Below are 17,114 nucleotides of genomic sequence, written 5' to 3' on the forward strand. Positions count from 1 at the left end.
AAGGTATCATGCGAGAATAATTGATATCAAGAATATTAACAGCAAAAGGCTAAAGCATTTTTTTTCATAAGTTTATTTTAAACTAAAAATTAGTTTTTTAGTTTAAAATAAGGTCGTCATTAATGATATTGTCATATTGTAAGCTTACTTAGTGATGTTCAGTTCACAGAATTTCACGATTTTACATCACACAATCTCGGAATCAAAAACACTGTTTTACTTCAATAAATATAGTAAAGTAAAACATATGATTGTGTGAGCTTTCATTATAGGATTGAACAGCAATTTGCGGTCGTTCATGCATGTATGAACGGATATCGGAGCTCCCAAACTCAATGAACGGCCGAAGTTCATGAAATGTTTGGTAGTGGAGAGATCCGTTCATAAATGCATGAACGACCGAAAATTGTTATAATTCTATCCAACAGTCAAAGTTACCCTCTGAGAGCCTCAGTCTGTTGTATTGATACACTGTGTTTATGTTTACGATTCAATACACAAACATCCCTTTGCACACGTATGGGAGAGTGGACGAATATTTACACATAATCGACTGCACAACGACGGTGAGGGCGGCATGGACGAAGTGATAGTTGGCACTGAAAAAAGGGATTTAAACAATTCAATAGGAATATAATTATTAAGGAAATACAACAAGGAAGACAGAAAATTATAACAAGGTGTTTTCAAGGGTTCAGTCCGACTTAGTTATAAGTTTCTTTCCCCGAGCTGAAAATTACTCTATGTAAACAAATTTGACCGGTAAAATCAATGTGCATGCAATAAACTATTCTTTCGACTCTATCATGCCGTTCAGTTCCTTGCCACACTCTTTCGAACTACACGGCCGCCATATTGGTTTCAAGTTTACTGGCGTTCATGCATGTATGAACGATCTGGCGAAGTTCATGCATGAATAAACTTTCTGGCAACGACGTTTTTACGTGCTCGACCAATCAAAAATGGCTATAATCATGACGAATCTCATGATTAGAATTATTTCGGAATAAAATAAATTACATTTTAGCATAAGTGTTCAAAAAGCCGATTTAGGTACAAGAAATGTTCTATGTGGGATTTTTCTGCAATATGGCATATCGTTACATTAAAATTCAGGATATCATTCTATATTCGCATCGATTCGACTCTCGTATGAGCAACATCGTGTGCTTAATTTTAAATGGTTATGGTAATATTTTTCCACAACTTATTTCATTCTGATTTCACTTCCCCGTAAAATCTTTTTTTCCTGTTTCTTGGCTTTGAAACTAACAAACTTTAAAGAAAGAATCTAAATATGTTTTAAAATTGCAGAATTGATTGCTCAAAGGTCGACATTCTCTTTAAGCTTGAGAAAATACAACGCTTTACGCAAATAAGTTTTTAAAATGTTCTAACAAAAATTGTCAAGGATTTATCTTTACAATCTTTTTATATTGGTTTTATGTTGACTCACGAATGAATTAAAAGACGTACCTTATTTTTCATAGGTTTTGTGATTTTTGTTAAGTTTTTTGACAATATTTTTATTCCGAATTCACTTACTCCGTAAAACCACTGTTTGGCAGTACAAGGCTTTGAAGCCTATGAATTGTAAAGAAACATCTAAAATATTGAAAAAAAGCCGTTTGACGAGTTGGGTTTTTTATCGAAAAATCTATCGTGGTCCAACTTTGTACTTTATAACACACTCGACCACAACAAAATATTTTTATAGCACTACTTGAACAGCGGAACGATGTTTTTCATGCAGTCGTTGGAAAAAAGTGATGATTTCTAAATATACAGTTTTGAGAAGTAGGAGATCAAATGTTCCATAGCAACACTTGAACAACCTGAACGTTATGTGTCGACAGTTGCTGTTCAAACCAATCACAGATAGAAGGGTGTACATTTTATAAATATGATAGTGGAAAAGTTGTCATTGAATATCCGATGCCACTGTAGCCAGATAATAATTTCTGAAATAATGACCACGGGCGGATCCAGATACTTTGAAAGGGGGTTCCGGGCTATTACTTGCACATTTTTGACCCGCCACTGTTGACGATGACATAATATTAGGATGCGTAATTTTTTTAAATCTCTGGATCTAAAACTCCAGTACAACCTAATTCACACATTTTTTGTATTTTATTTTAGAAAATCCGTTTATTTTTCCTGAAAATTTGTAGATTTCAAATTAGATACATAAAATTGTTCTTTCTGGGATTTTGGCGTATGTAGGCTCATTAAAATCACCGAATCTTAGAATTACATGGAATATACTCCTTTTTTTTTTGACTCATGAAACATTGCCGCTTCGGTTTATACCAAATAAAAAAAATGCTTTTTGAGCTAAATATTTCTGTTAGAAAAATGATTTTTTTTGTACGTGTTTACCTCAATTTTATCATACCTTATGGTATTTTTAGGCGAAATGTGATGTGAAAGTCGGCAGAACAGGTATACTTTCTCTACTTTACAAGTTACATCTTCTGAAATTGAGAAAAACAAGGTTCAACAAAAATTTGGTGAGAAAACTGCCATATTTGCTTCATCAGCAACCACCTGTGATTATATATTTTCCTACGCAAGGGCTACCGGTTATCAAATTGGTAAATGAAGGTCATAAATGCAGTGTGAATGTTATACTGGTTGTAGAGTTCCCCTAATGGGTCAAGGAAATGGGGAAAGGGGAAATAATGTAATTTTCGTTACGTGTTTTGTTGTAAAGAAACCGGAAGTGAACATGCTTTCTAAAAAAGTATCAAATGCAGCCTTTTCATGAAATTAATTGCTACAATATTCTAATAAAAATGTTTTTCAAAGACTTTAGATATGTTTTAGAGATAAAAAATCAACCAGAAGCTGTAACGGTTTGTCGGGACGATCGCTACAAAAAAGGGGACATGAATATTTTTTTTTCGAATAGGGAATACCCTATTCTAAATTTAACTGACACAATTGCCTTCGGATTGGTCAACAATGCGTTCTTATGGTGGGAAGGACGCAAAGCTTCCTAAAAATACCAAATACTACCCATCTTTCCATGTGAAGCGTAGTAAATAAAGTGGTTCAAAATGTGAAAGTTGAGGAAAACATTCGATATTTTGCAGCTGTTTTGAAGCGATAGCAAAGCGAAGATGAAGTAATGGTGGACTGTTAGATACTCCACGCCTTCGATATGATTGACGAACATTAAGCAGGCTGATTTTTGGGTCCTTGACGATTTGAAGTCATGAAAGAAGACATATGCTGTGAATATGATGTACAAATGTGTGATACCAAGCACAAGGTTGGTTAGCTCATCGTGTGTTTCATGATTTTCTTCACCAATATAATTAGCTTCCTTTCTCGTAATTCATTCTCTATTATGTTTTTCTCTTTACATTTGAAGGATATATTGATATGTGAACATTTATTTTTTATATATAGATGTGTTTTGCCTACCCTGGACTTGACTTTTTATGATCAACTCGGCCAGTGTTTCTAGAAATGCAGAAGACGCTTACCCTACCGGTGCAGCAGTTTTTAGTGGAGTCCGAGTTGCTCATTGCTTTTGTTACTTTGTATGTATGATTTTAGTTACTCTATGTTCTTTGTTGTGCTTGTCTGTTTTCCATGTCTGGTCTTTGTCCCTGGGTTACATTCTTTTGATTGCAGCTATAATCTTGGTTCCCTTGATTACTCTTGCAGTGTTCTCTGTGAATCAACTAAAATAACTAGTTGTTTAATTTTGACCAGTTAAATTATAAAAAAAAAAACATTTCATATATTGGAAGTCTGCATTACAATAAATAAATGTAAATCATGCAAAATGCACTCTTTTTTGAAGGTACATTAAAATAAAATACAAAAAATGTGTGAATTAGGTTGTACTGGAGTTTTAGATCCAGAGATTTAAAAAATTACGGAAGACCTATTTTCTTCCTTCAAAGTATCACTTCATTATACATTGAGATGTCCGAGTATTCCCGTCTTCAGTTTTTATAAATATTGCTTATAAATTCTTGTGCATTTGCATGATCAAATCAAAGATTTCAAAGCATGAAGTGATTGTTCTCCATAAACCAACACACACAAACTGAGAATATGGACACTTGTTGACATTCCAACTGTAAATTAAAAAAAGTGTTCTTAATTTAATGAAATTTGTCGGTCTTTTATATGTTTTCATTATCGTGGGAATAAAACTACTGCATTAATAACATTTAATTGGTCAATCGATACTTTTTTCTACAAAAAATATGGGATTAAAAGATACATGTATTACAATATTAGACATACATTTTCTGAAGGTAGTATATAAGAAGGGAAAATAATTTTACTGTAAAGGACTATTTGGGATATTTGTTCCTTGGGTCTATATTAGTAACAAAGATATAAAAATATTTCATATAAAAATGAAATGTATAACTGTCACATTGGTGAAATTTTTAGACAGAGTATGTTTATTCTTGCAGAAAAGTTAATTATCTTTGTGAGAAGGATAGCTACTCTTCAAGGTCCACTTTTCAAAGGTTGTTTTCTTCTGTGGACATGTAACATCAATACCAGTAACCTCAGTTTTATGATTGACCAAGACCACATAAATGTGAAAATAACACCCCACAAATAATAAAAGTAAAGTTTACTTGTACATACATTTATATTAAACAGTATTCAACAATCATGCATGATAAGAAATGTCAGAAACTAAAAATATAGACTGGTGTGATCAACAAAAACAAACTGACACAGATTTCTGTTCTAAAGCCGAAATACGACAATAAATCTGCATAAAATCTCAATATGTGGAACCTGAGTGAAGTGTGACTGCTTCTTTGCAATTTAAAATTGGAGATGCAAAACATTTCCTCAAATAAACTGTTTACATCATGGCAAGTAATTAAATTTTTATACATGGAATTTCAATACATTTGTGATTTCATTGTTTTAACTACTGATTACTTAAGCGGTAAAGTGTTGTCCAAAATTTCTTGAAATAAAAAATCTACAACTTTTTGACAAGTATTTTATTTTCTTGTAGCTTGCTTCTGTTAATTTTGATGTTCTGGTTTAACATCTGTATAATGAAAATAACTGATCATTTAATATATAAGATTGTGATGGTATACAAATTTTAAAAACAATATATATACTTGAAATTACTTATCTTTTTCTATAATATATATATATTTAATAGGTGAACAGTTGTTTGGCCAGATCTTATTCATGCCAGTTCACAAACAGTGTAACTTGACACAATTTAACAGTATCATCCATCGCTGGTTTGAGTAAGTCAGTTTGACTTCTCACCATGTGGGAAAAAACAACCAACACATAGCTACCTTATGAAAACAATAAATTATTGTAATAACAATAATCCTATCTGCTTTTATTTTAAATAGTATGTGTATGCATTTTTATGTAGATAAAAATGTTCACTAGAACGGCAATGACGCCATAAAATGTATATTAGCAAAATAAGATAAATACAAACTGAATGTTTTGTTATGGATTTCTATGGCATTTAAAGAAGCCTGTATATTTGTTAGAATATAGTACAAACGTCAGCCAACAAAATCTTAAATATCCACCTTTTGTGCACAAGGGAAAATGAAAATCAGTTGTATTCCAAAGATACTACTGTCAACAGTCAGTTGTCTGATTTACATCTAACGGAACACAAAAAAATAGCTCGTCCATTGTGCCAAGTCGTAAAAAATGGCTGTCAAAATCACAGTTATATTTCGGTCGTGTTTGGAGTTAAATAGATTTATGACTGTTTCCGGAAACGGATGCTACATACAACATTTTGCCTTCAACTTATTGTCATATTTGGTAAAAAAACAAAAACAAAAACAATCCCGGGGATACAATTGTCTCGGTTATTGCGAACAGTGGTATTCCTGAATTCTCGCCCACGAAGCGCCTGACTATCCTTGGTAATTTTGAAGAAACTGGACATAGGAAAAATGATGATAGTATGCCAGTAACCTCGACAAATATTGTTTCTTATACAAATTGGTCTGTCTGAATCCAAATTCTCATACTGTATGACAAAATAACACGATTATCATAACCACACGATGTAAAAAAATATCAACTGCAAAGACGATACTAGCGCCACCACGAAAGAATCAGTGACGGACTGACCTTTCCTGTAGACAAAACAGAACTACTTTTCTACCTCCACCGAACACGGAGCCCGACACTCTGACTGTATACAACGTTTCAATGTAAATATTAAAGACTTAAGAAAAAACACACATGGGTGGACACACGTCCTTTAAAAAACATTAAGAACATTCATAATGACATTTTGACTTCATTACCAGTGAACAAACAATACGCATACGACGTTAGCAACCAACCGGAGCATGGTATTTCTACCGAAGGGTAGCCGATCAATCAAAAGCTTGCATTTGCTTCAAGCCGGGGATAATGTCCTTTACTTGGTACTTTTTCATTGTTAATATTTGTTTTGTTTTAGTATCCTTATTAATCTCCTCAGTGTTCTACCTTATGATTCAATTTTGCATTAACTGAATAATACAAAATTAGAGGCTTTACATAAGCTCGTATACGCATTAGGGAACTACAAATAGATTTTTGTGGGGAGTGGTCAAATTTGAAATACAAAGGTAGCATTGAAATTTTCAGGTAATAAATAGCAGGGCAGATCATAAGAAATAGTAAAAAGACAGGATCTGTTATTGTCCTAATACAAGTGTATTTGTTGGTTTATATTTTATAAGAAATTGCCGTGCAGAATAGAAAATAAAAAGGTAGGATGGACAATTTGATCCTAGTCCCGTCCCCAACAAAACTTAATTTGTACATTAATGTATAAAAACCAGTACTATGTATACAGATAACTGTGTTTGTAATAGTGATCGCTGCGCATTCTATTTCCTAATGCGACCCAGTAAAGTCTGAATCGCTATATTAATATCAAGCGCAAATAAGGCCTATAACTCTCTCCTGATCCTTATTATGAATGTCAGAAAATCAAAAGCCATTTGCTTTGTTTGCTTGTAAAAAAAACCCAGGCTCTGAGTATTCGTTTAATGTAATGATAAAGAATAGTCCTATCCAAAAAGGTTCTTTCTAGACTGCTTTCTCTATTCGAAAAAAATACATCTCAAATACATGCACATTTACAATGTACACATATCAAAACTTGGCCCTACATAAATTCAGTATTGCAAATTTATATGCAAAATGTATACCAATTTTTGTGGATACAAAATCTTGTTACTTGAGTTTCTTGTATATGATGTGAAATTTCCAACATTTCTTTCATATTCAGTGTACACCATGCTAAACATACGCCAAAGAGTTGTAAGCAATGACCTGTATTTATATAAAAACTGTTACACGATGAATAACTTTGTCGGTGCGCGCGGTTAATGAGGTGCATTGATCCACATGTAAATATCTATACTCAATACCATACATAGTAGTTTAAGGGTTTAATCTAATATTGGTCGTGCTAATTGATGTCAGCATATTTTCATGCACTTATTATAGTGTTTTTATCCTGCAATGAGGTTATTTGTTAAACGAATAAAGATATACGGTTATTTTTTTGCTGTATCCGTACATTAGCAGGTTATCGACTTTCTGGCTCCTCCCACTCACGTGATCGGCGCAACTACTTTTCGTAAAAGGCGACTAAATAGTGCTCAGAACCCTAGCCGGTGGCTAGGGCGCTCTACCCACAGAGCAACTGGGATGTGTGCCCCAGGTGGTGGAATGGGGTACTCCTGGCGTGTTACATGCTGGGGTTGTCAGGCTATAATACGGAAAACCTGACCGCAAACCATAGTAGTGCACCGTGTTGGGAAAGATGCCACGTTCCTTGCACGTTAAAGAACCCTACTGTGGTATTCTCCCGGAGTAGGAACCATAGGGCTCCGCCACAGGAGGCTAAATTGCCCGACCCTACCCACCTCTCCCTATTTCCAGTGGCAATCAAAATGTATCGACCCCATTGTCCTTGTGTCCCATATCTTTTTCATCTCATCATCATTTCATGTTCATTTTGTCATCAATTTCATGTTCATCGTCTGAATATAGCTAAAATATTGCTGCTCGGACGTTAAACCCCAACAAACAAACAAAACAAACAAACTTTTTCTGGTATGCATAAATTAATTATGACCGCCACCATAGATACGATATAAACAAATTGCAATTGCGTATCCGGTTAATCTTTTTTTCGCTGTTTTATTTCGTTTTCACTTTTTTTTTAGATGAATGAAATAAAAGATTTTATGTGAACCAAATAATGATTTTGTTTGTATTTTTTCACCGTCATATATATGGCAAATCCCACATCTCGTTCAGATTTTATTCATTATCAGCTTGCAGACGACTTTCCCTGTCATTTCCGTCATGTCGGACTCGGAGCCAGAGTGTCCGTCACAATTTAACATAAACTGGTCCCCACTTAAAGAAATTGAAGCATTACAATATGATAAAACTCTTGAAGAGACAAATGACCAGGAGACTGTTATGGTCTTGGATTTATTACTGCCTAAACCCCAAGATAATGAATCAGAGGAACACTACATTATAGATCTGCCCATACAACTGCCTCCTCTTCTTCAAACATCTCAAACAAATATTTCAAATCCCAAAGAAACTAGTACACAAATTTCACCCCTGAAATCTACTGCCATATACCAAACAGAAACAAATCAGCGTCCACCTTCCCCGCGAAATTCAAAACTTTAATGTTCTTAAAATCGACTTTACAACATTCAAAATATTTGTATTTAATGTTCATTTTACTTATTTGTCTCTAGGAATTAAATAAATTTTGATACATTACTTATTTTATTCAAACAGCTTTGACGGATTATATGGTGAGGATTTAATTTCAATGTTTACTGAGTCATGCGCCATGCGTATTATTTTTTTTCTTCCGGTTTAACTACCGGGGCTCCTCAGGGGATATGCATTTTAAAATTTTATCTTAAAAATGTACACACGCACAAAACTATTAACATAACAGGATAAAACAATATAGGTACACTGTCGAAAATTATTGAAGATATGTGTATTCGGCTTGGAACGGGGGATATAGCTCGGCGGAGCCTCGCACTTTCTACCCGTTCCGTCGCCTCGACACATATCTTCAATAATTTTCGACAATGTACCTATATTGTATATATATTTTGTGTTAAACGAAGTTGTCTTTTATTTCAGTCAGTGCATCTTATGTAACGTTTGAAGAAGATTCTAATTCCCTCTTACTATTATCCGAAATTTATTTTTTTTCATTTAAACGAAGTGTTTAAACTGTACACTTTTTATAAGACTATATTAGACTTTATATCAGTTTATTTTCATACATAACGACATTAGTTTTAGAAAAAAAAACTTTATTTTGATCAAACATTGAAGTGGGTCACTTCTGAGCTTCTTGACTTCCCTTTTTACACATTTTCAATCATTGTGACTGATGAATACCCATATTTCAAAAGCGACAGGATTGAATGTCACAGGCTCCCACCGGAAGAGGGGCAGAAAAAGGGGAGATTACGAAATGTATGCATGATGAATTGTCGGGAGGCTCTTGTCGAAAGCGGAATACAATGTAGTTGACAGTAATAAAGATGTATTTTTAACTTCCCCACTTACATTTACTACTATTCGTTTTCTTAAGTTCTACTGAAAAAATGTAATTTGTTAATTTGCTCAGTTATATATTTCAAAAATTCGTTTTATTTTATAGAAATTGCTAATGTCTGCTAAAAGTAAGAATAAGTTTATCAACAATGATTTGTACATGTACGTGTTTATTATGTTTTATCTATTGTACTAAGAAAACATTAAAAAAATCAGGAACATGTTTGTCTGTCTGTATTTTAGTGCACTAGTAATCAAGGGAACCAACGCTATAGCTGTAATCAAAAGAACGTAATCCAGGGACAAAGACCAGACACGGAAAACAGACACACACAACAAAGAACACAAAGCAACCAAAACCACACACAGAATGAAACGTCAATGACTTTCAACTGCTTATCTTGAAGAAAATTACAGTCACTCATGCAATGCTACTATGTAGTTGGCAACACATGATTTGTATATATGTCTCATCTCCGTTGATTCCGTTTTCAGCGCTATAAATTCTCGATGATCACCGAAAGTGTGTTTTTATTATGCCAATGTCTGTTGCAAAACACTTTTTTATGGAGACATAAACAATTGATTGTTTAAAGCTTTTCAATGCATAGTCCTGCATTAGGATACAAATGCAAACATTCTGTACGTGACTGAACCAATTCGTGACTACCCAAAGAAATGTTATTTTTATTCATTTTAACGTCGGGCAGTAAAAATAACTTTTCTAACATGGCTTGACACGTTCGCTTTGCAAACAAAGGAGGTCTCTAAATAGCTGAAAACCCTGCTCGCACTTGCGAAATCATTGTAATGAACGGGTCACTTTTCATTGTATTCATCAATTGTAATAGTTTACTAATTATGAAAGAAACGAAGTCAATAATATTTCTCAAGAAACGTCTCTGTTCTTTTACGATCTTAGCGTACTACATAAGAACACATGGTAATATCAACGTGCTCAAAATACCAGTTGGCTGTATGACCCATGTAAAATGGCTGTTCCAGCCTCATTGATTTTGGTCAAGCATTCAAGGACGTTAGCAAATCAATATTGAAATGTCATTCACAAAGAATGAATATGTTCCAGAGGACCCTGATTTGGTACTATTTTCTTGGACTAACCTTGGCGACAAAGAGCCCCATTTCCACCTCGATCAAATGACCTGTATCTATGTCATATGACGTGCCGACATGACACGATTCCGATTTTTTGTTGATTTTTAAATTATCGTTTTCTTATTATAAGTGATAATTCTTATTTTAATTAAACATGTATGGATGTTTTTATTGTTGAAACAATTGAAATAACTATACTTTATTGTAAAATATGATATGGAGAGGTAATTGGGAGGACCAAATATTTCGTTGTCTAGGAGTGCCTCTATGATATGATAGACTTTTGTTACGTTAGAAAAAACATAATTTCTTGATGCCGGGCTTTATGCTTATTTTAACATGGGTTGACACTATATTTGTCAAAATTTTTAAAAAATCGCTTACGCTTGGTGAAATATTATGCAAAAATATGTACAGATATTGACGCTACATGAACATTTCTCTTGCTGATTCCAGAATGAAAACCCGTAAAATATTTAGATAAAAATATGATTATAAAAATTCCTTTCACCTGTAAAATATTGTGTTTTTGATAGTCCATTAACCCAATATAATAATCAAAAAATATAATAGATCCACATCAGCATGCTAAAGAGAGTATTTAATCATACTCTGTATGCGTCAATGGCCAGGTATTACTAGGTATGCCTACAAAATACCGTAAAACATAACACTAAAGTGTATTTTTGTTTACTTTATTCAACACATACAAATTGAATACGCATATAACTTTGCTTATTTATTTAAGTCACAAAAGCAAATGAGCAATTCGGATTCCACTAAAAACAGGGAGCATGGACCAGGTGCACCGGTAGGGTAGGCGTCCTCTGCTTTTCTACAAACACCCGCTGAGTTGCTTATAAAAAGTCCGGGCTAGACGAAAGAGGAAAGGAAAACTATGACACGTTGAATAAATCAGTTTTCATGGCGCAGATGGATACATCTTAACGATCCACGAGTTCATGATGACGACCATAAAACTTTCGAAGCTCAAAAAGCCTATTTGTTAGAATTCTAGCGCGATACAAAATGTCTGCGTAGTCTCTGCATCTCTGACATAACGTATGCTTTATATGAACACTCCATACGCAGGTGCTGAAGTGATGTTGCCACAGATGAAAGGAAAGTTGACAATATTGAATGAAGAGTCATCACGTTTGTCGTAAAGTTTGCTCATTAGAAAAATATGTTTAATTTTAAAACAGTGGGACAAAATAGGTTTACTAAAGAGAGATGAGCTACAGATCTTTATGTAATTACAAAGTTTGGATATGCTGTGGTCAGACAGTTAATCGATCACTAACTCCATCTAACTCTATCTACCAGGCACTTTATGTTAGTGCAATTACCTTTGAGGAGGACAATCCTAGTGGCTATTTCTATAAAAAAAAATAATTCAAAGAGAAGATAACAAAGAAATGTCCGTATGACTCAAACATTTTAATGTATCATATACATGTAAATTGATAGAAACAGAAAGAGTGAGACACAAACATACCATCTATAATAATTTTACGACATCCGTGTTTCAAGTTCATGTAACAGCAGCAGCAAATTCCGAAATGAGGTGCCCAAACCATAAAACTCGAAATGGGTAGCACAGTCATGCACAAAGACGTTTCTATCAAGTCCAATACAGGAAATGACGACTCGCTGATTTTGCTATTTTGAATTTTATAATACTCAAATTTCGTTAGATATTTTATTTATTATTTTATACAATTATTGTTGTACATTCATATTAAGAAACTGCTATTTTCTTCAATTTGAAAATATATTTATTTCCTTAGAAAGGTTTAATGATTACTGTCTTGTAAAATAGCTGATATATTCACATCGATATTACACAAAGCCTGGGCTAGGTCTCCCATTTGATCTTTCCCACAATGTTCCTGTCTCCATTTGTACAACACTTCTCTGTTGATATCAACTATCTTATATCTGTCATCTTTCATTCCTAGCCAGAGTGAGGCATCATAACCCAGTTGCACAGAAAATATTAAACTGTCGTGTATAATTTCAGTAGCTATTGTGTCAAGTATTCTGTCTGTAGGAAATTTACCTAACACATCTTCAGGAATGTCTACAACAAGAAAATAAGATGCAACAAGATTGTGCATTGTGATATATTCTTGGTGTTAAAATTTTCGTATCGTCCTCAGTGTACTGATTATTATTTTATTTTTGACTATTTTATGGAAACACGAAAGGCTATACTCAAATATTTCTAAAAAAATATGTCTACATGAAACCGATAATGTGTTCTTTGGACATATTCTGAGGAAATATATCTCGAAACACGCAATAGAAAACCCGACTAAAACACGTGCATTATTTCTTTTGTGGAACAATTTTCTTGCTACTTCTTAAAGATCATGTTCATTGAAAATCATTATGACAGGTGGAATCTGTTTAAAAATTGACACTCCATACCGGGTTTAAAGGTCATGGAAATTTTTCCAAGAAAAATCTAAATCTACGAAAAATATAATCTGGTAAAAAAAAAGATTTAAATACTATTCTGAAGATTGATGTATTGAATACAACCTCTTGCAAAACGTACAAGTTTCGAGTTAAAAAATGTCACAAAACTGGAAAAAATATGTTAATTGACACGTCCTCATTGTAGTGATTACGCTTATTTCGTATGTATGACATCTGGTTTTATGTGTCACAAATATTACTGTTATTCCTTAAAGCAGCTCTGAATTTTTTTTTTCATTTGTTAGGCAGTAAATACAAAAAAAAAATATCAATCGTATATATTGTAGATTTCGATTTGCTGTACATGTGTTTCAAGGAATAACCTCTCATCAGAGCATTAGAATCAAATATATAGGTACATCATAATCCGAAAATCAATTACATGTACATACAAAAATTACTCAAAACCAAAAGTAACAAAATAGAAAGCCAAGTTCATCACAAATAAGTTCTACCATATGCAATACAAGGAATGAAACATTAGTGTGTTGAGTATTCTGAAATAATTTTGTGACATTGCAAATTTTGGTTCACAGAATATGATATAATTCGTGGTCAAACAAGTCTGACTACTGGGGAGTTTCGGACTAACAGCAATGGCAGCAACCAGTAGGTTATAAATAAAACAACACCAATCACGCATGCTGTATATTTCTTTCACGGAGTATCCTATCATCAGTAGCATTATAATCAAATATGAAGGAAGATCTAATTCCAAAAATGACTGTATACATGATGTATCCACATGTGGAATGTAAGCATATGTGGACATAAATGTAGATATCTAAGATTATTTAAGTTCTTAAGAACTTCTAAAAAGGGCATTGCATACAATTAAATTAAATGGAAGAGTGCATATACTGATCACTTTACTGTTTGGTCTATTCTCTTGTACTGCATCTATGCGGCGTACTATTTTTGTTCTTCAGATATGATATTCCGGACAGCAATATTTAATTACATTTACTGCTATGAGTATATTGATTATACATAACACTGAAACAAACAATTTAACCTTAGATTTGCACTTACTCATCGGTCGATTGAAGTTCATCTGCAATAAATAAAGATATTTTTAGGTTTGAAAACTTTGACTTGGTAAAACGTTATTTACATCCTTGCCGTAAAATTAACAGTAACCATTGTTACATGTATAATATCTTTTCGTTACACTGCTTCATCGGATATAGCATATCTGGCCGAGTGGTCAAGGGCGCTTGACTTTGTGCAGGCGGTGTTGCCATAGATGTCACAGCGGTACGAGTTCGAGTAAAGTAATTGATATTTGTTTTTCCCAAACTATCTCCGAAAATGTATGTCATATGATCTGCAATTATTATTTTTTTTTTTACATTTAACACAAATGGAAAGCATTTCAACACGACTTGTTAATAAATAAATATATAACAAAGTTCATTAACTGTTTGAGAAACCAAGACGCTGAAAGTGATCATATGATTTTATTTGTTAATCTGTTGTTCTTTATTATTATTATTATTATTATTATTATTATTATTATTATCATTATTATTATTATTATCATTTAGTATTTAAACTGTACTACGGAACTGTTTGTTTTCAAGAAGGCATTGTATATACAATACCTTGTTTGCTCTATTTACATCAAGATTTTGATCCTCAATGGCTTTCATCAAGTCTTGAATTGTCCCATTCGTCTGAAGTTTCCATTTTCGTAGACAAATAAATTTGATATTTGCCAAATTCCCAACTTGATCAACTTCAATTTCATCAATCTTTGCCTTGTTTAGCCCTAGCTGCAGAAGCAAACCATTAAGTTCCTCTTTTGTAAACTCGTGTGACAAATTGGCGAGCTGTAGATCTGTTGGAGTGTCATCGAGACAATTGCCTAATGAAACTATGATGATAGATTTAAAACATATTCCAGTTAGAACATATTTTGTTGCAAATGAAAGTAAGCGAAATAGTGATTTTGTAACAATACAAATATATATCACCGGAATATTTAATAAATGAAATGACAACAACATAAGAATTTTTCAATGAGACAGGGCGAATAAATATGTGGGGTTATTTTTATTGATTCTCTAAAGAAAAGATATTGAAAATAGCACATCGCAAACTTTACGCTAAGCAATTATACTTTTGGGACATGGAACCATGGGAAAATGCAATGCAAGTTCAAACGGTTTTCAATATTATATTTTTGTGTTTAAAGAGAAAATAACGTACAAAACATCTGTCTGACGTTGCTGTGAGTGATCAGGTCCAACAAACATCTGTGTACACAAATAGTAGGATTACACACTAATATAAGATACCGTGTGTATTTAATTAACCATGATTGATAAAACATCAATTTAGCTTATGTTTCTATTTTATTCTAATTAAGTTCGTAGTCGTGACAACATAAAATTCTACTCATTTAATCACTGATTGGTTGTTGGTGTTTAACGCCAAGCACAAATCCGGGCCATGAATAACACTTTGGTCATAAAATGAACATGATATGATGACGAAATGAAACATGTGATAGGACATAAGGATAATAGGACCAACGAATTTCGGTTGTCACTGGAAATAGGGAAGGGTGGGTATGGTCGGGCAATTTAGCCTCCTGAGGCGGAACGAAGATTCCTACTCCTGTTGAATACCACAGCACGGTTCTTAAACGTGCGAGGAACGTAGCATCTTTCCCAACACGTTGCACCACTTTTTTGGTCAGGTTTTTCGTGTTATGGTCTGACGATCCCAGTATGTAGCATGCCAGGGTTACCCCATTCCAACAAATGGGGCCTTCAACCCAGTTGCTCTGTGTTTCTTACTTACCACTTAATCAATACGGACTATTGTTTCAGTTTCTAAAACTTCTTTTTTCAACTTGTTTTAACATCATTAATAAAACTTGTGTCTTTTTAGAAAATTTTATATTCATTTATCATCATAATTGATAAGTATAATTTCTATTGAATTGTCCAAACTCCCGTTGATTAAGATGTTCCCTGATCTATTTTATGGTGGTTTGTCAATGTTTATATGTAATTTGATAAAGTAGAGAATTGTTTATTGAAATAAATAATTAAAAATTCAAAGATACATAAACTTCTTTAGTCTGTGTGGTGCAAGAACGATTGCAAGTCATTTGCTCAAAACCATGTCCAAATACGTATAAATAATCATCCTAAGAAAATTGTTACTCTTTTTAACATGCTTGATAAAAATAACTTAAATCAATAAAAGCCGTTTTAAGTAAACATTACTATCATTGGAGAATACACTAGAATTTTTGTTGGAATAATTATTCAAGAAGGGTAATTTTTTAAAGGTCAACAACCAAAACGATGTAGCACAATATTATAATTGGATTATAATATCAGCTTCTAATGCTGTATCCACAGCCTAGTAATGTTTATTTCCATAATTTATAAAATATTGTATTATCTAATGTTAATTAAATTCACTTATTCCGTAGTTGTTACTTATCACTTATCCTTTTTATTTTAAAATCATCACAAATGTGTACTAATCAGAAATATTTCATATAATAGCATGATTGAACGATAAATTGTGGCACAGGCACAAGACAGGGCTTACTTATTGTACATGTACATTGAAAAAAAACACTTTGACAATAATATATTTACTAACAAAATATTACAAAATACTTTTATAAAAATTAAAGTCAATCATTAAATCAGCTAATTAACTTTGAGATGTTTAACTAATAGAAATATGACTTTTATTCACAAGCACTTAGTGTACATAAATGATAAAAACAGATGTTTGTTTGATATGATCGCTTGCAGTGCCATCTGTGAAGCTTAGTAGGGGAAGTAACTAATAAATGTTTTCATTCAATGCTGAGGACAGCCTAGAAACTTTAAAGCAAAATACTTGTGGTGACAGCATAACCAAAAGTTTGAGGCTGTATA

At 33.1% G+C, this 17,114-nt stretch overlaps 1 protein-coding gene and 1 long non-coding RNA gene across 2 annotated transcripts in view; one reads left to right on the forward strand and one right to left on the reverse strand.

Moving 5' to 3' along the window:
* Positions 1 to 468: 468 nt before the first annotated feature.
* Positions 469 to 5,347, forward strand: LOC148619880 (uncharacterized). The gene is made up of 2 exons (XR_015921661.1): positions 469 to 3,277; positions 5,168 to 5,347. It is a non-coding gene; the product is annotated as an uncharacterized LOC148619880 (long non-coding RNA).
* Positions 5,348 to 12,206: 6,859 nt separating this feature from the next.
* The window catches only part of LOC148619881 (uncharacterized), a 67,680-nt gene continuing 62,772 nt past the window's right edge, over positions 12,207 to 17,114 (reverse strand). The window contains 3 exon segments of the mRNA XM_088580254.1: positions 12,207 to 12,802; positions 14,236 to 14,257; positions 14,808 to 15,079. Coding sequence (XP_088436380.1) covers positions 12,516 to 12,802; positions 14,236 to 14,257; positions 14,808 to 15,079 — 581 coding nt within the window. The 3' untranslated portion in view covers positions 12,207 to 12,515.

This window comes from Perna viridis, chromosome 4, assembly GCF_037379345.1.
Source record: "Perna viridis isolate PV_CMFRI_1.1 ecotype Kerala chromosome 4, ASM3737934v1, whole genome shotgun sequence".
Classification (NCBI taxonomy): domain Eukaryota; kingdom Metazoa; phylum Mollusca; class Bivalvia; order Mytilida; family Mytilidae; genus Perna; species Perna viridis.